Source organism: Thalassophryne amazonica, chromosome 15, assembly GCF_902500255.1.
Source record: "Thalassophryne amazonica chromosome 15, fThaAma1.1, whole genome shotgun sequence".
NCBI lineage: Eukaryota > Metazoa > Chordata > Actinopteri > Batrachoidiformes > Batrachoididae > Thalassophryne > Thalassophryne amazonica.
In genome coordinates, this window is record NC_047117.1 from 78,256,339 (window position 1) to 78,281,161 (window position 24,823).

General features: G+C 40.7%; 1 protein-coding gene across 2 annotated transcripts in view; it reads right to left on the reverse strand.

Annotated features, from left to right (window-relative positions):
• LOC117525573 (protein NLRC3-like) overlaps positions 1-24,823 on the reverse strand; it is a 30,309-nt gene extending 5,486 nt beyond the window's left edge. The window contains exons 1-13 of one of the 2 annotated variants that reach the window (XM_034187451.1): positions 24,633-24,823; positions 21,834-21,983; positions 20,864-20,904; positions 18,989-20,774; positions 15,221-15,397; positions 14,869-15,114; positions 14,614-14,784; positions 12,323-12,496; positions 6,702-6,751; positions 6,051-6,610; positions 5,908-5,963; positions 1,098-1,312; positions 741-1,009 (exon numbers count right to left, since the gene is read on the reverse strand). In XM_034187451.1, the coding sequence (XP_034043342.1) occupies positions 741-1,009; positions 1,098-1,312; positions 5,908-5,963; positions 6,051-6,610; positions 6,702-6,751; positions 12,323-12,496; positions 14,614-14,784; positions 14,869-15,114; positions 15,221-15,397; positions 18,989-20,774; positions 20,864-20,904; positions 21,834-21,983; positions 24,633-24,736 (3,999 nt within the window). In that variant the 5' untranslated portion in view covers positions 24,737-24,823. Of the gene's footprint in view, positions 1-740; positions 1,010-1,097; positions 1,313-5,907; positions 5,964-6,050; positions 6,611-6,701; positions 6,752-12,322; positions 12,497-14,613; positions 14,785-14,868; positions 15,115-15,220; positions 15,398-18,988; positions 20,775-20,863; positions 20,905-21,833; positions 21,984-22,737; positions 22,793-24,632 lie in introns of those variants that run through there. The other variant, XM_034187452.1, reaches the window with a different exon arrangement.

Genomic DNA, 24,823 nt, shown 5'->3' on the forward strand with positions numbered 1-24,823 from the left:
CTGAATGCCACACTACTATTATTGTAAACACCCCCTTTTCTACTTTTTTTTTTTTCCTAATAGCCCAATTTCATAGCCTTAAGAGTGTGCATATCATGAACGCTTGGTCTTGTTGGATTTATGAGAATCTATTGAATCTACTGGTACCTTGTTTCCCATGTAACAATAAGAAATATACTCAAACCTGGATTAATCTTTAGTCACATAGCACTACTATTATTCTGAACACTACTGTATCAAGAGCTCATTCTAAGATTAAGAAAACACTGATTCTTTGTTCTGGGTAATTATACGTACACAAATGAACAGATGGTTATGAAGGCTATTATCCCATTTATGTTAATCAACACGCATAAATCCGACACACTGTAGTTGTAAACTGTCCCGCCCAGTCATAACCACTCTCACATGATGGCGCCCCATTTACCTGTCAAGGCTTTTGTGAAATCGTCACATCAAAGCAGCGGCCGCACACGAGTCTGTCCATAGTTCTTTAATTTTATAAAGTGAGCTAATGTGAATTTTAAAAGCTTTTAATCAATTAAAACAGCCATGAATAAATTAGTTGGCTTTGAAATCACAAATTGACGTGTCAAGATGCATCATCATTAAGCTGATATTTTTCAGTTCACAGTCCAAAACTTCATCTTTAATGATGTACTGTGTTGAACATCAACCTCCTGATGAAAAGTAATGAAACTAAAACATGTGTGCTCATACAAAACTTTGATATGATTTACCTCGTGCACCGGGACGTTGGCTGGTAGCAGATGCACATTTAGGAATTGCCGCTGCTTCCTGTCCGGTTGTTTCAGAAACAGCAGGACTTGGCAACGTTTTGGTGTTACCAAGAAAGTCACAAACTTCCAAGCAAGATCCAATACGACACCAAAGCCAGAGAGGTGAGAGACGGCCACAATCACATGGGTGTCTGTGACCTCCTGCGGTGTGATGATGCTCATACCACCATCAGCAATGTGGACAACGGAGAGGCAATCAGACAGCTGCTCTGTGAAAGCAGTGAGCCATCAAACATTACTGGGAGCAGAATGATTTCCTGTTATTTTGCACAAGAATACAAAGAATGATTGTGTTACCGCGAGCAGGTTCACAGTGCGGCAGGTGGAGTTCACGGAGAGCATCATCAGTACACTGGATGCTGAAGAGTGGTCCTGCAGCTGTCTTCTGAGCTGTGTGGAGAAGTGCCTCGTCCCATATGATAGTCTGATACCTGACCTCACTCTCCTGAACCACATTAAACACCAGACCCGTCAAACAGCACCGGAACACGCCTGACCCCGGGAACTTGAACCTGCAGGACACAGAACAGCATTTGTCACATCACTCTCCTCAGTAGATTATCTTTTTTGTAATTCAAATATTTATTGAAGTTTTACATTTTATAACAACTTAAATGAAACAGACAGACCATAAAAAAATATAATAAAAATAAATAAGGTGTATCTTTACTCCTGGGCCTCCCAAGTAAATGTGTAAAAACAGCTGCAGGTAAAAGACGTTACAACACGCTACCTTTTGCTGCAAGAAAAAAATATTCTTTTGAACTGGGTCAGTGACCGGATCCCATCTATTAGTGGCTGGCGAAAAATTGTTTCTGAGCTAATTCCTTTAGAATATCTCACAAGTATCATTCATGACACTGGGCATCAGTTTAACAAAGTATGGCGCCCATTTTTAGATTATATTGGGCCAGATCTGTCCTCCACTCTGTTAAAAGGTCTCCTATAAATGACACTTCAATTGTATAGAGATGCACCAATGTAGTGACTACCGATTCAAAATTTTGGATACGGAGTTTGAGAAATTTATTATTACTATTTTTTTTTTCTCTATTTATGGATTCTCAAATTATTAAATAAGTGTGACATCTTGTCATTCGTTAATTTATCTTTTATCTTTAAATTATTGTAGGGTTGGGTGGATTCTGACCTCGGTGCATCCCTTTTTAATCCCATCACTACTTCTTCTTCTTACTTTTATTTTCCTCGTTGGATTATCTTTCCAATTGACCAAGCTGTCATCTGTTTTGCTGTGTCCTTTGGTTCACTTTTGTTTATAAAGTTAAAGTTAAATTGCAAATAAAAATAATGAAAAAAATAAAAATAAATAAATAAGGTAAAATGTGAGGTTTAGTGCAGATATTTGCATTTAACAAAGTGGTACAATTTAAGATGTGGATATGTAGGTGCAAAAATGATCCCATTGTTCCAGTCTGGCTTCATTTTTACACTTAGCCAATCTTCCCAACATCTTTTCACAGGCAACATTTTCAACCATTTTTTCTTTCCACATTGTAAGCGTTGGGCTATGAGAGTCTTTACAAAATTTTAAAATAAGGAGGGCCCATGTCACAAATGCAGTATTCAGCACAACAAATGTATGTCTCTCTAGCAGTGGAACTTCTTTTCTGTCTCCAAGCAAGCAAAGTCTCGGTGTTTTTGGCAGGACAAAAGATATCCAGCCCTGAAGATAGTTCAGCACGTTGTTCCAAAACACAGAAACCAATGGACATTCCCAAAGGGCATGCATAAAACCTTTAGTAACTTTACACTTCCAACAAAGATAATTTCTGCTAACACCCATCCTGAAAAGTCTGGAGGGAATATAATAATATTAATTGAGAACTTTGTATTGAGTAAATTTACCTCTAGCTTCTCTAATGTGCAACCCATTATTTGAAATAATTGAACCCCATGTAAGATCATCCAATGTGCACCTCAAATCCTTTTCCCAAATAGCTTTCAGGCTTTTGCCTGTATTATCTTTACTCCAAGGGCAAATACTGTACCATTTTGAAGCTCTGCACAGCAATGGGGGTCATTGTAGAAAGAGCTTGACTGGATTTTTTGCTTGTAACAACTTGACCTTTTCTTTTAAACAATCTCTTATTTGTAGGTATTTCCAAAAATACCCCTGACCCTCAAAGTTATATTTAATTTTAATATCTTCATACGACATGAATGCGACTGCCTCCAATAAATTACCCACAGTTCAGAAGTTTGCCCAGAAGACAGTCCGCTTACCAATTCTAATTCTAGGATTATGCCACAAGGGGGCATATTTTTGCAAATATGGAATCAGCTTGTATTTCTTATTTACCTCCCTCCATACTATTTTTGAAAATTTCAATATAGGGTTTTGTATCTTATAATCTTCAGTTAACTGTGAGAGTGCCTCAATTGGAGTAAATGGGGACGTGAGCTCTTGTTCTATTAAGATCCAATCCAGTTCATTCTTCCCTGCCCAATGTTTGGCCAATCTGGACATCTCAAAAGAGATACTGTAGTGCTCTATATTGGGCTAGGGCCAGGCCCCCGTCTTTTTTTGGTTGACAGTCGTTTAATATTAATATGGGGTTTGCCACCATTCCAGAGAAATGTTTTTATCATATTGTTATAACTTATTAACATTGAAGGTGGGATGCACAGAAGTAGCATTCCAGTAAAACAATTTATAAGTGGAGCAATGACCATTTTTATACTGTTTACCCCACAATGTCAAATTAAACTTACTCCATTTATCCAAATTAACCTTAATTTTGTTTGGCACTTTTCCCAAATTGTCAGTCATAATATTATCAACATTTGAGTTTAACTCAATTCCCAAATATTTCATTCCTTTCTCTAGCCATTTAAATTTGGAACCAAATAAAGCACTGCAAGTGTGGGTGACTGGTATCGCTTCAGATTTGTGCCAGTTGATTTTGTACCCAGAGAACACAGAATAACTGTCAATGACTTCTGATAAAGTGGTAATAGAATCATTAGGATCTTTACTTAACACCAGAATGTCATCCGCATACAAAAACAATTTATGTTCCCTGCCTCCCCCGTTTACACCTTTAATTCTTGGGTCTTCTCTATTTGAATGGTCAAGGGTTCTAAAAAAAAAGTGAACAAAAGCGGGCTTAAATTACACCCCTGTCAAGTTGATCTGGAGATCAATAAAAAATTGAGAAAGGATGCCATTGTTAAACACTGCTGCCTTTAGCCCAGAGTATAAGTTTTGTATCCATCTGCAAAAATTCTCTCCCAAAACCAAATTTTTTTCATGGCAGTGAATAAAAAACTCCACTCTACCCTGTCGAATGCCTTTTGGGCATCTAAGGATATAGCTAGAACAGGTTCAACATTATTTTTATTTAACCATAACAGATGTAGTAGTCTCCTCATGTTATCAGAAGCCGATCTGTTCTTTATAAATCCAACTTGGTCTTTATGGATTATTTGTGGCAGAACCATTTCTAATCTTGTTGCTAGAACCTTAGATAATATTTTACAATCAGTATTTAATAAACTTATTGGCCTATAATTGGCTACCTCGGTTGTGTCTTTGTCACCTTTTGGAATTGGTGTAATTACTGCCTGGTCCTCAGTAGATTATTTTCCATTGGTATTACCCACACTTCATTAGACTGGTTTAAATCTCTCAGGCTGCACTCAGTTCATCTGGCTCAAAACCTTATCATCCCAGCGTTCCACTGTCACTTCAGGTGTACCCCAGGACTCAGTCCTGGGGCCCCTTCATCATTTACCTCCTTCCCCCTGGCAATATTGTCTGCAAATAGTTGGTAATAAATAAACTGATTTTAGAATACTTTCTAATCCAAATATGCAGGACTGACACAGATATTTTAAACATTTTGCATGCATGGATGAATTTAAGCATTTAAGCATTTGACAAACAAACTTTTGAAGTTTTCATATATTAGTACATTCTCCTTCCAACTGGATATTTAAGGGGTGTTATCCTCTACAATAGCATTGCTAGACTTCAGAAAATGAGTGAATGAATAGATGGATAAATGAATGAGTCCATCCCCTCCTGTTTTTAAAAAGAACTCAAACGTAATGAAGGCTATAATCTTGTATGTCTCCAAATTAATGGAGCATATTTGAAGGACAAAGTGATTTGGTGAATACCGATGCACAAACCTAATCCAAAAAGCAGCTTTTTTTATTTTGCTGCTGAACACTGCCAGCTGCTGGATGGTTGAAGGATGTTGGATAGATAATAGAAATTAGGAACAGGGCTGACTTTGAATGTTTTTAGTTAATCCCTTGCTTTATGCTACCTTGTTTAATAAATAAAAAAAAACAAAAAAAACTTGTTTTTTGTTACTATGAATCTTGATGTTTTGGTTTTTGTTAAAAAAAAGGGAAAGACTATTTAGGAAATGCATTGATTTCATTGTAATCGTATGCAAAGTTTTAAGATAACTATGTGTACTGTATGGCAACAACAATAAAAAGATAATTTAAAAAAGAAATTAGGAGCAGGTGTGGATTAACTTGCATGTGGCTTGTCTGCCACCCGCTGGACATTTCTGGTCTTGTTACAGGGAATAATCTCATCGTTATATGCATAACAGAAATTAGGAGCAGGTGTAGTTCAAGATTGAAATAAACTTCTTAGTTTCTTGTATCCTTTTTCGCCATCCCTGCTTGTTTCTGTATTCATCATGATTAATTACAATTTCCGAACACGGTCTTTCAAAACAGGGCAGCACGGTGGCTTAGTGATTAGCAGTGTTGCCTCACAGCAAGAAGGTCATGGGTTCAATTCCTGTCTGTGGCCTTTCTGCGTGGAGTTTGCATGTTCTCCCCGTGTTTGCATGGGTTTCCTCTGGGTGTTCCGGTTTCCTCCCACATCTGAAGACATGCGGGTTAGATGTTAGTGTGCACATGGGTGTGACTGTGTTTGTCTGTTTTTGGCCCTGTGACAGACTGGCATCCTGTCCTGGGTGTACCACGCTTCGCGCTCTGTGACTGCTGGGATAGTCTCCAGCCCCCCACGACCCTTAATTGGACTAAGCGGTTGAAGATGAGTGTGTGTGTGTCTTTCAAAAGAAGGACACTTTCATCAGGATAAATAATGAAGGCTTACCTGTATGAAATGCTGTTTTTTTCAGTTATCACTTCAGGTGTGAAGCACGTCTGAACCTGGAATTGAGAAAGACCAAATGCTAGTTTTTCTTGTGTTCCTAAAATTGAAGTGTTGCACCAAGAAAAAAACATAAACACACTCACATTATCCATTTCCAGCTTGGCTACAGTGCACAGGGTTAATGACCCATCAAAAATGGTGAATGCAGGGTGGAGGAGCTCAGTGAAAGTGGTGTGAATGGTATGAAGCAGAGTTTTTGTGTCACCTGACAACCAATAGAAAGCCAGAATTCCTCCTGAGAAGTCCACATACACTCCGACTCTCTTTGGGTTCTCCCAGAATCCTTGGACTTCAACGACTGGGATTGGTATAAAAGTCTCTCTTTGTCCATGAAAGATGGAGCAGCCACTGGATGTGTGAATAGTAAGAGAGCATATTTTGTCGGTGAATCCAGGGTCTACACCTTCTTTCCTTTGAATGCTCTTGTATGCCACACCGATATTCACCAATCCATCAAATTCCACCTCCCAGTAGGCTCGCCCTGTCAGACCCTCATGACACAACACCTGCTTCTTATGATCAAATCTCTCAGGGTGATCTGGATATGGCTGTTTTTCTTCTGTCACTTGCACTTTTCTGTTGTCGTCCATCAGCAGTAGATTTTCATTCACTGTGTTGGGGTCCAACGTGAGCTCACAGGCATCTGTCAAACAGAGAGCAACAATATCTTTTCTGTTATGTCCACATACTGTTTAACAGTATCAGCCGAGTGAGTCACATCCTGAGAAGCTTACACTTATTCAGAAGCTGTGGGTTCACCCAGTGATCTTCATCGTGGTCCACACTGAGAGAAAGGAACATACCATCAAACCAGAGTGCGAACATTTCCTCTTCTGAAGCACGCATTTTACTGCAAACTGTAAAGATTTTCTCAAAAGTGCGAATTAAACAGTGACAATTTTAGTACATTTTACCTCTGTGCATGACAACAATCACATCAAAAACAATCGCTGGACACAGTTTTAAGCATCTCTCTCTCCCTCTCCCTCTCTCTCTCTCTCTCTCTATATATATATATATATATGAATATCTCTATCCCTACCTCTATCTCTTGCTATCTCTCTATCTCTCTCTGTATCTCTATCTCTCTATACCTATCTCTATACCTATCACTATATCTATCTCTATATTCCTATGTCTCCGTATCTCTATATCTATCTCTATATCTCTAACTTCCTATGTTTCTATATCTATATCTCTACATCTTTATATCTCTGCTCTCTCCATATATCTACAACCCCTGGCAATAACTATGGAATCACCGGCCTCGGAGGATGTTCATTCAGTTGTTTAATTTTGTAGAAAAAAAAAGCAGATCACAGACATGACACAAAACTAAAGTCATTTGAAATGGCAACTTTCTGGCTTTAAGAAACACTATAAGAAATCAGGAAAAATAATTGTGGCAGTCAGTAACGGTTACTTTTTTAGACCAAGCAGAGGGAAAAAAAATATGGAATCACTCAATTCTGAGGAAAAAATTATGGAATCACCCTGTAAATTTGCATCCCCAAAACTAACATCTGCATCAAATCAGATCTGCTCGTTAGTCTGCATCTAAAAAGGAGTGATCACACCTTGGAGAGCTGTTGCACCAAGTGGACTGACATGAATCATGGCTCCAACACGAGAGATGTCAATTGAAACAAAGGAGAGGATTATCAAACTCTTAAAAGAGGGTAAATCATCACGCAATGTTGCAAAAGATGTTGGTTGTTCACAGTCAGCTGTGTCTAAACTCTGGACCAAATACAAACAACATGGGAAGGTTGTTAAAGGCAAACATACTGGTAGACCAAGGAAGACATCAAAGCGTCAAGACAGAAAACTTAAAGCAATATGTCTCAAAAATCAAAAACGCACAACAAAACAAATGAGGAACGAATGGGAGGAAACTGGAGTCAACGTCTGTGACCGAACTGTAAGAAACTGCCTAAAGGAAATGGGATTTACATACAGAAGAGCTAAATGAAAGCCATCATTAACACCTAAACAGAAAAAAACAAGGTTACAATGGGCTAAGGAAAAGTAATCGTGGACTGTGGATGACTGGATGAAAGTCATATTCAGTGATGAATCTTGAATCTGCATTGGACAAGGTGATGATGCTGGAACTTTTGTTTGGTGCCGTTCCAATGAGATTTATAAAGATGACTGCCTGAAGAGAACATGTAAATTTCCACAGTCATTGATGATATGGGGCTGCATGTCAGGTAAAGGCACTGGGGAGATGGCTGTCATTACATCATCAATAAATGCACAAGTTCACGTTGATATTTTGGACACTTTTCTTATCCCATCAATTGAAAGGCTGTTTGGGGATGATGAAATCATTTTTCAAGATGATAATACATCTTGCCATAGAGCAAAAACTGTGAAAACATTCCTTGCAAAAAGACACATAGGGTCAATGTCATGGCCTGCAAATAGTCCAGATCTTAATCCAATTGAAAATCTTTGGTGGAAGTTGAAGAAAATGGTCCATGACAAGGCTCCAACCTGCAAAGGTGATCTGGCAACAGCAATTAGAGAAAGTTGGAGCCAGATTGATGAAGAGTACTGTTTGTCACTCATTAAGTCCATGCCTCAGAGACTGCAAGCTGTTATAAAAGCCAGAGGTGGTGCAACAAAATACTAGTGATGTGTTGGAGCGTTCTTTTGTTTTTCATGATTCCATAATTTTTTCCTCAGAATTGAGTGATTCCATATTTTTTTCCCCTCTGCTTGGTCTAAAAAAGTAACCGTTACTGACTGCCACAATTTTTTTTTCCTGATTTCTTCTAGTGTTTCTTAAAGCCAGAAAGTTGCCATTTGAAATGACTTTAGTTTTGTGTCATGTCTGTGATCTGCTTCTTTTCTACAAAATTAAACAACTGAATGGACATCCTCCGAGGCCGGTGACTCCATAATTTTTTGCCAGGGGTTGTATATCTCTCTCATAATCTCTATCTACCTCTCTATCTATCCCTATATATCTCTATCCCTACCGCTATCTCTCTCTCTATCTCCATCTTTCTCTATATATCTCTATATCTAATGCTATCTCTATATCACTCTCTCTCTGTATCTCTATCTCTCTATATATCTCTATATCTATCTCTATAGCTCTCTCTATATCGCTATATCTCCATATCTCTACATCTTCATATCCATCTCTACATCCCTATATCTCCATATCTATCTCTATATCGCTATATCAATCTCTATACCTATATCTTTATATCGATCTCTACATCTCTATATCTCCATATCTATCACTATATCTCCATATCTCTATATCTCTTTCAGTATTTCTATATCTCCATATCTCTATCTCTCCCTCTACATCTCTATATCTATCTCCATATCCATTTCTTTATATCTATCCCTAGATCTCTATCTCTATATCTCTATCGGTATGTCTCTATATCTATCTCTGTATCTCTATCTATATCAATCTCTATCTCTCCATCTCTCTATCAATCTCTATATCTCCATATCTATCTCTCCATCTCTATATCTATATTTCTATATCTCCATATCTCTATATCTCTATCTCTCTATATATATCTCTATTCTCTATCTCCATATCTCTCTATTTCTATATCTCCGTATCTCTATCGCTACATCTCTCTACATCTCTATATCATCACTATCTCTATCTCTATATATATGTCTATATCTATAGCTCCACATCTCTATATCTATCGCGATACCTCTATCTCTACATCTCTATCTCTCTAACTCTTTATCTAGATCTCAATATCTCTATCTCTATTTCTAGATCTCTATATCTACACTCAACAAAAATATAAATGCAACACTTTTGGTTTTGCTCCCATTTTGTATGAGATAAACTCAAAGATCTAAAACTTTTTCCACATACACAATATCACCATTTCCCTCAAATATTGTTCACAAACCAGTCTAAATCTGTGACAGTGAGCACTTCTCCTTTGCTGAGATAATCCATCCCACCTCACAGGTGTGCCATATCAAGATGCTGATTAGTGCACAGGTGTGCCTTAGACTGCCCACAATAAAAGGCCACTCTGAAAGGTGCCGTTTTATCACACAGCACAATGCCACAGATGTCGCAAGATTTGAGGGAGCGTGCATTTGGCATGCTGACAGCAGGAATGTCAACCAGAGCTGTTGCTCGTGTATTGAATGTTCATTTCTCTACCATAAGCCGTCTCCAAAGGCGTTTCAGAGAATTTGGCAGTACATCCAACCAGCCTCACAACTGCAGACCACGTGTAACCACACCAGCCCAGGACCTCCACATCCAGCATGTTCACCTCCAAGATCGTCTGAGACCAGCCACTCGGACAGCTGCTGAAACAATCGGTTTGCATAACCAAAGAATTTCTGCACAAACTGTCAGAAACCGTCTCAGGGAAGCTCATCTGCATGTTCGTCGTCCTCATCAGGGTCTCGACCTGACTCCAGTTTGTCGTCGTAACCGACTTGAGTGGGCAAATGCTCACATTCGCTGGCGTTTGGCACGTTGGAGAGGTGTTCTCTTCACGGATGAATCCCGGTTCACAATGTTCATGGCAGATGGCAGACAGCGTGTGTGGCATCGTGTGGGTGAGCGGTTTTCTGATGTCAATGTTGTGGATCGAGTGGCCCATGGTGGCGTTGGGGTTATGGTATGGGCAGGCGTCTGTTATGGACGAAGAACACAGGTGCATTTTATTGATGGCATTTTGAATGCAAAGAGATACCGTGACGAGATCCTGAGGCCCATTGTTGTGCCATACATCCAAGAACATCACCTCATGTTGCAGCAGGATAATGCACAGCCCCATGTTGCAAGGATCTGTACACAATTCTTGGAAGCTGAAAATGTCCCAGTTCTTGCATGGCCGGCATACTCACCGGACATGTCACCCATTGAGCATGTTTGGGATGCTCTGGACCGGCGTATACGACAGAGTGTACCAGTTCCTGCCAATATCCAGCAACTTCGCACAGCCATTGAAGAGGAGTGGACCAACATTCCACAGGCCACAATTGACAACCTGATCAACTCTATGCGAAGGAGATGTGTTGCACTGCATGAGGCAAATGATGGTCACACCAGATACTGACTGGTATCCCCCCCCAATAAAACAAAACTGCACCTTTCAGAGTGCCCTTTTATTGTGGGCAGTCTAAGGCACACCTGTGCACTAATCATGGTGTCTAATCAGCATCTTGATATGGCACACCTGTGAGGTGGGATGGATTATCTCAGCAAAGGAGAAGTGCTCACTATCACAGATTTAGACTGGTTTGTGAACAATATTTGAGGGAAATGGTGATATTGTGTATGTGGAAAAAGTTTTAGATCTTTGAGTTCATCTCATACAAAATGGAAGCAAAACCAAAAGTGTTGCGTTTCTATTTTTGTTGTGTATATCTCTCTCTATATAATATATATAAAATAAAAGCGCACTCAGTGCACTCATCAAACACCCTGATCGTGGCACTAATGCAACTGTAAAAAACCTCATGATACAGTACAGTGTTTTCCAAGTGCAGTGATGTGTTCTGCACAGCCGACAGGAGTGAACTGATTTTAAATAGCGGCAAGGTACACGCGACTGTGTGCACATTAAAAAAGTGAACACACGCAGCTGCAAGCACGAAACAAACATGGAAAAAGGCTGAGTACGCGCGCATTTCGGGTGTATTTAAATGAAACAACGCTGCAATACGTGGCTCTACGAATACGCCAATGTGAAAGGGGCATAAGGAGTATTTGTGTCAAATTTGGTGCTTGTAACACAATTTGAAGGATTAATCTGTATCATTCTCTTATTTGCTATACTGCAGGTAGCTGAAGGGCTGCTGATAACAGATGCTGCTGTCACTGTGCTGCATCGCACGTCTCACATGAACAGTGAGAGACACGCCTCAGCTCAGAACAACCCCACCCCCACACTTCTTTTGCAGCAACGGTACAGCGGTTCTCACAGAAGTTTTCCTGGATCAAAAAACTCTGCTGGCATCATCGTGATAAGGCAGTGGAGCCCAAATTTATACCGTATAAACCACATGTACTGTACTTCCTTAAGTACAATCAGGACGCCAGCCCAACACAGGTTACTTCTCCAGGCAAAACCTGTCCCCATTTACAGTTGGGTTGACTTGGCCAATGCAGATGAAGTGTCTTGCCCATGGTCAAAGACTGGGAATTGAACCCACTTCTGCATATTGGCAGCCTAATTCCTTATCCCACTGAGTGACCTGAGTAAAGTCCCTCTTGTCCTCACTACACCATAAATTACCCACTGCCTGTTGACTGTGTTGAGAAATGACACCTGCTTCAGTCTCTGCTTATTCAACGCTGCGTCCTGTCACCGTTATTTTACAAATTAATACTAACTTGAGTTTTTCCAGCTGACAATCTTGATTCTTCAGTCTGTCAGTAAGCAGCTTCGCTCCAGACTCTCCTGGGTGATTGTAGCTGAGGTCTAGCTCTCTCAGATGGGTGGGGTTGGATCTCAGAGCCAATTCCAGAAAGACACAGCCTTCTTTTGTGATTCCACAACCTGACAGTCTGCAGAAAGAAAAGCAGTGACAAAAATTAAACACCATGGAGGACATCTTCTATGCATCTCAAAGCAGCAGAGCACAGATGTAACTGGTATTCACATTTCTGCAACGTGCAACTGGCGCAGTTGTCAAGTTCATTCCCAGCACAGACAAGTATAATGTTATTGTGAACAACTGTATGCTCATGGACTTGATGGTCATAGACGAAGGTATGTCCAGGCAGAGTGTCCATGCAGTCTTATTTTGTGGCAGCAGATAGCGACTGCATCACAAACCAATAAAAATGTGGTCTAAAAGTCAAGTGCGGGGTTTCCTTGCCATTTATGTCACACCGCAATTAGATGCATCACTTAGGCAGGTACATAAACACTTTTGTACGCACAGGGAAGCACATTACTACATTGGTCTGCACCATATCTTATGTTGGTTTGCTTGCTCACCTGATTTGTAGACAATGAGCAACAAAACACAGGGCTGCTGACAGTATCCAGGTGCAGCAGGGTTTGGGGAGGTAGTCAGAAGAGGACAGAGACCAGATGAGGAGGTGTTACTGGAATCAATTCAAGTTTTGGAGCATGCACTGGTACAACACAGCACCACATCCTCATACCATGGAAAAACAATAGGCTCTGGATGGCTCCACCCAGGAAGACAATGGATCAACCCCCACCTCTTGAAAGAAACCTGAACAAGATCAACCATGGGTGTCCCCTTGGCCTTTTCCAGCTGCTGGGGTCCTAACCCTAACCCTACGACACCTATCTGCTGGATCACTCACAGGCAAAGGGGGCACATGTCCAAAATATCATAGTTGATGCGCCCTCTTAATGCAAGTGATAACTATAATCTGAGATTTCTGAAGTAACCGCTTTTTGACATTTCAGTGGTAGCCAAGGATCCTCCGAAGAGGCTTCGTCCCAAAGACATCTAATCATCTCCTTTGGTTGTGGGCGTGCCTACTAGTGTCACAATCGTCCAGTAAGACAGAAAACACCAGGACCCTAAAGACATAGACTTTCATTCTCCTGCAAAGACATCAGCATTGCCAAACACGTCTGTCCAGCAACTTCATGAGCTTTTCTCAGATATGTCTCGATGTCAATGGCCGAAGAGTCAGAGAAAAGAATGCGACTGCTGAGAGAAGCCAATGTCATCGCAAGCATTGCAAGTGCTTGCTCTGGGGTCGGTAAGGTTAAACCTTACTTATGTGAAGCACCTTGAGGCGACTTTGTTGTGATTTGGCACTATATAAATGAAATAAATTGAAATTGAAGTTTAACCTTTTCACCACCTAAAGATACATTTCTGCAGATCAAGCCCAGGAAGTCATTAAAAGCTTGGATCATAGTCTTGATCCAGCAAGAGCAGACACTTCGACTCCTCACTCTGCCTCTGCTGCTGTCATGGTATCTATTGGTTCCACAAAGATCACATCATTGCCCACAAAGTCAAGATCAGTTATCCTTTGCTTAACAGTAATAAGGCACTCAAATGCTTCACCTCAGGGAGCTTTGGTGGGTGACTGCGGCTTGCATACTGTGCCACTTCTTTTGGAAATCCTTTCCTCGACAGAAAATGTCTCACTTCTGAGGTTGCAATCTAAATAACAATGCACCAGCACCTGGCATGCTTGTGTCTTAAAGGGTATGGCAGAATATGCTCCGCCTAAAAGGTGTCAAAGTCTAATTAAGTAAATAAATACAATCCCTTTGTGTCCTGAACCCTATTAAACACTCAAAAGTATGTGCTGTGTAAACACCAAAGTGGAGTTGGACACAACTATGTCATAAGTGTTCTGGACAGGAACTCTGGTTATGCTCTCTGTTGCCAATAATGTGCAATGCATAGGGGAGGTGACGGATAAGTTCTTGAAGGGTGGGTTTGTGACCGGAGGATCCTCAGTTCAAAAACTTGATCAGGCTTGGAAATCACTAAGGGACCTTGGGTAAATCCTTTAATCCCCAAGCTGCTCCTGGTGTGAAGTTGAGCACCTTGTATGACAGTACCCTGACATTGGTGAGTGAATGTGACTGATCGCTGTAAAGCACTTTGGGCATGAAAGTACAACATGAATGTAGTCCATTTATATATATTTGATCAGGTGAAGGTGTGTTTTCCTACCTCAGTATCTCCAGCCTACATTTAGAACTTTCCAGTCCAGCAGAGAGCAGCCGGATTCCTAAATCCTGCAGGTCATTGTTACTCAGGTCAAGCTCTCTCAGCTGGGAATCTGAGCTGAGAATGCTGGCAAACACTTGGCAGCATTTACTTTTCAGGAGACAACCAGTCATCCTATAATTAAGACAAAAAATTATCAAGCAAAAACATATGTAGATCTTTGCATAAAAAAGCACGCTATGAAGTATATACACTTACCTTAATTCTTTCAGTTTACAGGTTGGACCAATCAAAGCTGACGGAATAACAGTCAACAGGCTCAGGTTGTCACTGATGTCGATATACGTCCCCTTTGTCATCTCTTTAGAATAATATCGACTGTGAACGTTTGGGTAACTGTATATACAGTAGGTTAAGTCCAATACACGCAGGGACGAATGTCTTAAATGAAGAATTGTGGCCAGTGTGTGACAGTGAAAAAACCGTAGAGAAAATCCAGACAACCTGGAAAAGGCAGAGCAAGAGATTTGTAAATGTTTCAAAGGTTCAGACAAGCAGGTTTGATCAAAAATCTTTAAATTCAGGTGAACTGAGTGTAATCTTCACTGACCTCAGTATCTCAAGCTTACAGTCAGGAGCACCCAGGACAGAAAAGAGCATATGAGGAGGCGGAATGTTGGCATCTGAAAAACACAACAGACTCAGCTCCGTCAGAGACGAGTCCGCTGACTGAAGAATGGAGAGGAGCACGTCAAGGCCCCCGTCGTGTAAATGCTCACCCCTGAGTCTGAACAAAGAAATAAGAGCTTCAGTTTGTGTTCCACGTGAAAGCATAAATTAGGACAATTTTAGAACAAAAGAAATTCAGATTATAAGTAAGGATGTCCTGATAAGGATTTTTAGGCTCGGATCCAAACCCAAGTCAATTAATATTGAGAATCTGCTGATACCAAGTTCTGATCAGACACTTGTGCTTTGCTGGATATATTACACAAGCACAGAGCTCACTGAAACTACATTAAACTCAATCTAACCTGCATTCTTGGCAACTGAACAGCTCTATGGTTCATCCATCTATAATACACACATCTATCTCTATGTGTGTGCGTGTGTGTGTGTGTGGCTCGCATATCTCTGTTTGTCAGATCGGCCTCATCTTTCAGATATGTCTTGCACATGGCACAATGATGTGCATCCTTTATCATGAAAATTTGGGGGATTAATTTCAAAACCTTTAATTTGAAGTCATCATCATTTTTGGCAAAAGGTGGAAGTTCTCACGTGCCAGCATCGACAAGATCATCACTCTCTGCCTTAAACAGATGCCTATGTCTGATGCTTTCATGTGGAGAGACGGAAGAAATAAATGAAAGAAAGAAATAATACACAAACAGTCTGAGAGATATGGGAGCCACAGACAGACACGCAGGCGCTTCTTCAGACAACTTTATTGATCCCAAAAAAGGGCAATTACGTTTACACTCCAATTACCTCAGAATTGAGGTAAAGTGGGTGAAGCCCGCTGCAACTGGAGTCGCGCCGCCGATAGCTTGGGGGGAGTCCCAAGCAGCATCTTGCTTTATTATGACAAGGCGGAACATTCTCATGCGCCATCTTAGACAGAGATCATCACTAAAGCTCCCACTTTTCTAAAGGAATACATACTTCCTATGGGCACTGCACTATTTAAGAATAAATCAAGTGGCAACACTTGAGCTCGTATTTCCTCCCCAAACAGGAAATGCAGTTCCTTGACTGGCCACTTGAGGCTTGCTCTAAACCGGAGCACATTCCCGTAGAAGGCAATTTTAAAATGTCAAACTTTAGAGCAGAAATTATCATGTTTACAGCCTGATACAAAAAAAAAGAAGTGGTTTTGGTCTATGTAAATAGTTTCTGCCTCCATGTCAACTGTACGGGGGGGGGAGTTTCTCACTTCTTAGTTTAAGACATTTTAATTAATAAAATTCTGTACAATTATGGGCATGGTTATTTTGAGTGACAGCAGTAGAGCGCAGTGACTCTACCTCTCATAGCGTCTGACTGTAACGGAGCCAATTCTCAAGGTCAGTCATCCGGGCATTTAACCTCGAGGGGCGGGTTTTGTCGGTGAAAACGTCGCTGAGTCACTTTTCAAAGGGCTCAGACTCGTCATTTAAGTCAATTTAATGTACAACGGTTCATTTCAGGTCATCTTAGTGTATAAATCTCACCGTTCCAGGCAATTATAGCTATTAGTTGGCTGTTAGAAGGAAGTTAGAAACAAAAGCAAACTGGCTGATTTAAATAGACAATCAATGCAGCCCGAGTGAGTTTTCACCGAGTGGCCAGTCACGGAAGTATGAATTCTCGCCTTTGGATTGGTCACTTCGCCGAAGTGACGTAGTGCCAACCTCAAGAATGGCTGTTGTGTTGTTGTGGTGTCTGTTTGGAGTATTTTATTACAAACACGTGGAATAATATGGCTTCTTGTGGGGCGAAATATCCTCACAGATCATCTAAGACGTCCCTGTTGAAATATTCATATGAGTGAAACTTTCATCTTACTTAATGTTGTATGCTAATGGTGTCAGCACCTTTAACAGCTGTTGGTAGGTTCACTTCATGTACAATTACTGAAGAAATACGCAGCTGGTAACTTGTACTGTTCACCAAAGTAAACCATTACGACTACCACCGCGCTGTCCCTCAAAAATATGAGTCAATAAATATTCAAACTGAGGTTAGCGTGTTAGCTTGTGGTTTGGACTCGGGGGGGGGGGGGGGGGGGGGGGGGGGGGGGGGGGGGGGGGGGGATGTTCAGGATTCTTTTGTAACACAAAGCCACCCATGCGCCACCACTTCATGCATTAATGAGATCATCGTGAATCAGTATGGGTGGGGCTCTCAACATGGCAATGAACAGAAAAGGAGGGATCATTTTGACTTTTCCGGCTCTCTATAGAAAACCAATGGATGATGTCACGTAGGCTCTGCCTAGTGAAGATACAGTCTATGGATTAAATTAATCCAAGGTCCTCAATATTTGTTCTATATTGTGTGAGGCTTTACCTTGGTTACTGTTGATAGGCAATAGGCCAAAAGTGGACCATCACTGGTTCTCAAGACCAGGCACCTAAGTGGCTCTACTCTACTCTACTCCTCCTTTTTTAGATATACCTTAGTATACACTAGTATAGTTCTACTTTAGAACTGGAATATATTATAGAAGACATACCTTACTGAATTTTCATGCATACTTGCACATACATAAACATATGAAAATGTGAGGTTCTTAGACATTTGTGACTGCTGGTTTGTAGATGAAAGGTCCCTAAATTTGAACATATAATGGTCTGAGAACAATTTAATATAAAATGTCACTTTATTCAAAATAAGGATTATTCTCATTTCTATTGATATTATTGATTCCATGCTGCCTTTGACGTTTGGATTTCTAGAATGTTGTGTTTAATCTCAGAAGATTGTCTTTCATGCTCATGATCAGGTTTAATCTTTGGCTTTTGGTGAAAGCAGCAATAATATCCAGACCACCTGAATCTGACCTGGATCGGTCTGTTGGGCTACACAAACACAAACGTGTTTGTCAAAGTATAACTCTTGATTAAATGCTACATGACCTGCATTTACATAGTGCTTTTCCTGACGACATACTGTATATCAAATCAAAGATAACTTTTTAGCTCAAACAGTTTTCAGCCAATATGGATTAAACATGGTGGAAGTGTTACATGGTGGAAGGGTTTGATCTTGATTGTTGAACTTTAATCCTGATCACTGAGGTTTGACCTTGACTGTTGACCCTCAAGCCTGCACACTAAGCAATGATCTCAATGATTGACCTTTAATCCTACTGAGTGAGCATTCATCTTGATTGCTGGCCTTGTGCAGGAGGAGCTGTGTTTGGAGATGGAGTTGCCATGGTTACTGTTGATAGGTATAGGGGAATTGTGTGTATGGGGCATTGTCGTAGTTACATGTACTTAGTAAATAGTCAGTCAAAATTGGACATACGCATGTACACACAAACATCTGACATGTATATATGGCCGTTGCCTCACAGCAAGAAGTTTGTGGGATCGCTTTCCACGTGGTCCTTTCTGTGTGGAGTTTGCATGTTCTCCCTGGTTCTCTGTGCTCCAGCTTCCTCCCACTTCCAAATACATGTAGATTAGGTGAATTATTGACCCTAAATTGACTGTGAGTGAGGGTGCACGAGTGGGTTTGTTTGTCTGTCTATATGTAGCCCTGTGGTAGATCGGTATCCTGTCCAGGGTGTACCCTGCGTCATCCCCTATGACTGTTGGGATAGGCTCCAGTCCCACCGTGACCCTTAACTGGAGTAAGCGGGTATAGAAAATAAATGACTGGTACTCACAGTGCCCGGATGGAGTTCCTCAGTAGTGGGAAAAGCTTCAGAGACTCATTAAATGGTATTCTGCATTTGGTCAGATCAAATTCTTCAATCAGTTCCCCTGTAATCTGCAGCATGGTGGACATCACTGAGCAGGCAATGTGTGAGAGCCTCATCCCTGATTGGAGAATCACGCTGACATCATCCTGAAACTTCTTTTGTTTCAACTCATACTTGCAGAGTAAAAGATTCATGCATCGTTCCAGTGGGACATTTCCTGAATTAAATTTGTGAAGGTACCTCCTCATCCGCTCAACAGTCTTTGAGCTATTCTTGATCTGTGGTAGTAAACCTGCCAGCATTTTCTGGTTTGACTCCAAGGAGAAGCCCAGGAAGAAACATAGAAAGAGGTCCAGCTGGCCGTTCTCAGTCCGCAAGGCTTTGTTCACAACACTCTCCAGCAAGTCCATGAAGCTCAGCCCCACGGGGTCTTCAGCCAGGAAGGACTTCAACACACTGGCATTCTTTGTCACGCAGCAGCGAAACAAGTAAAAAGCAGCAAGAAACTCCTGGAAGCTTTGGTGCACAAAACTGAAAATCTTCTTCTTGTCCAGCCCGAATTCTTCCTTCAGGATTTCTGAGCAAAAACCACAAAACCCTGAATCTTTGTCAACATGGATGAAACATTTTCTGAGGTCCTCTTCATAAAACAGCACATTGCATTTCACCAGCTGGTCGAATGCCAGTTTGGATAGATTCAAAGGCATGGCATCAATCTGTGACTTAATGTTTTCCTGAAAAATGCATTTCTCGTACTTGTTTGTTGTCTTTTCTATTTGATCTCGTAGATAATAAATGTACAACTCCGTCATAGTTGCAGTTCGACTCTTCAGGATGCTCCATCTATTCTTAAACACTTCAGCAGCGATCCAACAGAAGATGGGTATATGACCCAAGAAATGGAAGCTAATCATCCCTCGGAGACACGCTATGACTTCTTCAGCTTTGTCATCTCCTCTGAATGCCCTTCTGAAGTATTCCTCCTTCTGCTCCTGAGTGAACCCTCGCACTTCTGTCATCTGATCAACATATTCCAAAGGTATCTGACTGGCTGCTGCTGGTCGAGAAGTTATCCAGATCAGAGAGTTTGGCAGCAGGTTTCCGTTGATGATGTTTATCAGCAGCACGTCCACCGTGGATATCTGCTCAACGTCACTTACTGTCTTGCTCCCTTCAAATTCCAATGGAAATCGACTTTCATCCAAACCATCAAGGATGAACAACACATTCTTCTTAAAAAGTACCTCTGTGTGTTCTTCTAGTTCCAGATCAGGGTAAAAAAGAAGTAGAAGATTCAGAAGGCTGCAGTGGTCCTCTTGAAGCATGTTCAGCTCTCTAAAGTACAGCACAAAAACTAAATCTATGTGCTGGTTGGACTTTTCTTCTGCCCAGTCTAGGGAAAAGTTCTGGACAGCAAATGTCTTTCCAATACCCGCAATTCCTTTTGTCATTACACATCTGATTGGCGCCTTTTTTCCACGGAGCTGTCGGGTGACTCGTCCTGGTTTGAAGATATCACGACAGTCAATCTGAGGACTAAGTGAAAATTGTGGCAGTTTCTCTGGATGCTTGAAGTGATCAAGGATCTCATGTGAACCAGAGCCGTCCTCAGTCTGCTGAGTGATGTAAAGACTTGTAGATATGTCCTTCAACTCAGATTCGCTTGTTGATGTACTTTCATGGAGGAAAGACAACTTGCTCCTGAGATGGACTTTAAGCATCTTCTGAATATTGTGTTTTACTTCATAATCTGGAAAGAAACGAACTTTATTACTGACATTAATTAGGATTTTTCTATTTCATCGCCATGTGCAGAATCTGTCTTTCTTCTGTCTTTACCTGATTTGTCTGTTTGAGTTGACTCTGTCATTACTTTAAACCTGAAAATAAAAAAAATAATTAATTTAAAAACCCACACTGCACTCGAAGCAGAAGCATATAGTTATAAATCCCAAACACACAGACACCCCAACAATGTGGGACATTCATATGAAGGTATATTTAGTGAAAACACCTCAGCACCTGTGACAGAAAAATTTGTAGTTGTTAAACAGAATCACATATTAACAAATCTGAAGTCAGATTTTTTTTTCCCTCCCACAAACAACAGTCAGTTATACCTTCTCACATGGACGGACATCAGAAGCATTTGTAATGTGTGTGTTATGCAGTAGATGTCATTTCCAGCATTCTGGTACAGAATGCATAGTTTTATCTGACAATTATTCAATTCCGTTCTGTTCTTACAAATTATAATAAATAGTAATTAGGGGTGTTGAAAAAAATTGATTTGTCAGAATCGCAATTCTTATTCTTAACAATTCGAAATGTTCCAACGTCAATTTTTTGTTTCATATAAAATCTCTGTTTTGTTGGTAAATAGTAAATGAACTGCACGTTTCCATCTGTATCAGTTTGTGTCTCGCTTTTGTTCCTTTTTCCTGCTGCTGAAGGAGAGCTGGAGTATCAGCCTGCATCACTCTGTTTGGAATACTTGGATTAATAAATTGAATTTTCTTGCTTAATGTTTTCTTTCAAACTAGAAACATAAAAGCTAAAACGTACAGATCCATGTTTGTTTTAAATCACCGCCTCTGTATCAGGTGACATCTCGCTGCTCAGTATGTGTCCCAGAGATGTACAGCATGTTCATTTTTGGCATGATTTTTTTTTGGACCTCGTGACCTCATACAATATTCAGGTTGACCCCAGTTGAGCTGCTGATCTCACCTCCCCTACAGAAATGTCACTTTTGAATATTAACGGGGAAACATTATGTCTAATCAAATGTATGGTCTTGAAAACATACTTGTGCTTTTTAGGTGTTGGACTTGACTCAGTCGCCTTTCCATCAAAGACTTGGCAGCCTTCATCTTGACTCCCACTCAACCTTTTACGGCCTTGATCTTGGCTCGGACTTGATATAGATATTCTTTTCCCCATCCCAGGTTTATACCATCTGCAATGAAATAGACGTAAATGCAAAGATCACTGTATATATATATATATATACACACTCAACAAAAATATAAACGCAACACTTTTGGTTTTGCTCCCATTTTGTTTGAGATGAACTCAAAGATCTAAAACTTTTTCCACATACACACTATCACTATTTCCCTCAAATATTGGTTGACATTCCTGCTGTCAGCATGCCAATTGCACGCTCCCTCAAATCTTGCGACATCTGTGGCATTGTGCTGTGTGATAAAACTGCACCTTTCAGAGTGGCTTTTTATTGTGGGCAGTCTAAGGCACACCTGTGCACTAATCATGGTGTCTAATCAGCATCTTGATATGGCACAGCTGTGAGGTGGGATGGATTATCTCAGCAAAGGAGAAGTGCTCACTATCACAGATTTAGACTGGTTTGTGAACAATATTTGATGGAAATGGTGATATTGTGTATGTGGAAAAAGTTTTAGATCTTTGAGTTCATCTCATACAAAATGGGAGAAAAACCAAAAGTGTTGCATTTATATTTTTGTTGAGTGTATATATATATATATATATATATACTCCTTTGTCCCTCAGGCCATCAGACTGAACAACTCCTCACTCAGAGGGAGGAGAAGTAACAGGAAGACAGAGGCCAGGAATGAGAGGAACAGTAGTAGCCAGTAAACCAGGATTGATCAGTATGTTATATTTATATTGCAAACTGTTTTTCTATTCTCTTTACTTTCAGTTTTGATATTCTGTGTGCTTCTTACCCTATGTGCCACTATACAATGCTGCTGGAACCTCAATTTCCCTGGGGGAGTCTTCTCAAGGGATCAGTAAAGTTCCATCTAATCTAATCTAATATGTACACAACACTGAATCAGAAAAAGTTATACAGTAAAACTTGCCTAAACAGTCATTGTATAAACCTGATATTAGCACTCAAATGACAGAAGCAAAAGTCCCAGTGCTTTTGTATGGTTTTCATTGTAATAGAATAGAATGTTTTTTATTGTCATTATACACAAGATACAACAAAATTAAAAGACAACTCCCGTAGTGCAAATGTGTAAAAGTAAATATAAGACAAATAAGAATATAGACATGTATTTACAAAAAATGCTATTCATTGCATTCACCTTTATAAAAAACAAATGCAATGAATAATGCAGACTGAAGGTTAATGTGCATTTAATACTCGTATTGCACTTGGGTAGAACATGTTGAGTCTGGATGTGTGGGCCTTGATGGACCGGTACCTCTTTCCTGAGGATAGCAGTGAGAGGTGTGAACCATCGAAGCTGATGCTTCTGGCCCTGCGCAGACATCTGGTGTTATAGATGTCTGACAGAGAGGACAGCTGCGCTCCTATGATGTTCTATGCTGACTTCCTGACTCTCTCCAGAGCCTTCTTGTCAGCCTGAGAGCAGCTCCTGTACCACACCAAGATGTTGTTGGTGAGGACGCTCTCTACAGAACACCTATAGGACAGCAGCAGTTCCTGGGACAGGTTGACCTTCCTCAGTGACCTTAAAAAGTACAGATGCTACTGTGCCTTTTTCACAAGGGCATTGGTGTTGGTGCCCCATGTAAGGTCCTGAGAAATGTATGTACCCAGGACTTGAAGTCACTGACCCTCTCTACGGTGTCTCCTTTGTCTTTGAGGAGTTAAGTGCCAGGTTATTTAGGGAGCACCAAGTAGTGAGGTTCAGGACCTCCTCTCTGTAGGCCGTCTCATCGTTGTTGTGAATCAGCCCAACCACAGTAGTTTCATCCGCAAATTTGACAAAGATGTTGCTGCTGTGGGTTGGTGCACAGTCACGGGTGTACAAAGTGTACAGCATGGGGCTGAGCACAGAGCCCTGAGGGGCCCCAGTGCTCACTGTCAGCACTGAGGAGTGGTGGGACCCCACCCATCCTGACTGACTGCAGACGGTTGGTGAGAAAGTCTCTGATCCATCTGCAGGTGTGCTCGCCAATGCCCAGACTGCGCATTTTGATCAGTCTGCTTGGAACAAGTGTGTTAAAAGCAGAACTGAAGTCCACGAACAACATCCTCGCATAATTGCCAGACTGTTGAAGATGTTGACACACTGTGTGGAGGGCTGTGTTGATGGCATCACCTGTGGACCTGTTGGCTCTGTACGCAAATTGGTGTTGATCAAATCTGGGAGGCAGTAAAGATTTTATGTGCCTCAGCACCAGCCTCACTGTATATTAACAGATTTTCTCTCACATCAAACAAAACATCCAGCACCATCGTAATACATTTCCATTAAAAACCCCAAATTACCTTCAGCGAAATTAAGTTCAGCAGCACAACAGCATTGTCATGATTAAAAGATCAGCCGTTTGTGTTTTTCAAACCGTGCTCACACACAGGACCGAAAGACTCTTGAGTTTACACTACTGTAATTCATTTGAACATTTGGGTTTACAGTGTATATATCCACAACACACACCTACAGTCAAATTAAAGTTCCCAATTCACCTAATTTGCATGTCAAAGGAACACGTGGGAAGCGATGCCACAACCTACTTAGTGTGGTTGTAGTACTAACCATGAAGCCACAGTGCTTTCTGTATACATACATACACGATAAAATGTTTGTGTATTTCACTGGAATGCTCAGCAAACACTAAAAAGAAATCAGATGTGTCTTACCTTTCATCATCGCTTGAAATCGTACTTGATTCTGTTAAGTCCAAGTCCTCTTCTTGTTTAAGACTTTTTCCACTGCCTGCCATGCTTTTAGATGACACGTTCATATTACGACAAAATTAAGACTTTGACCTTCTTGGCACTGTGCAGACGTGCTGACATTACAATGTACTCACTTCTTTACAAAAATAATA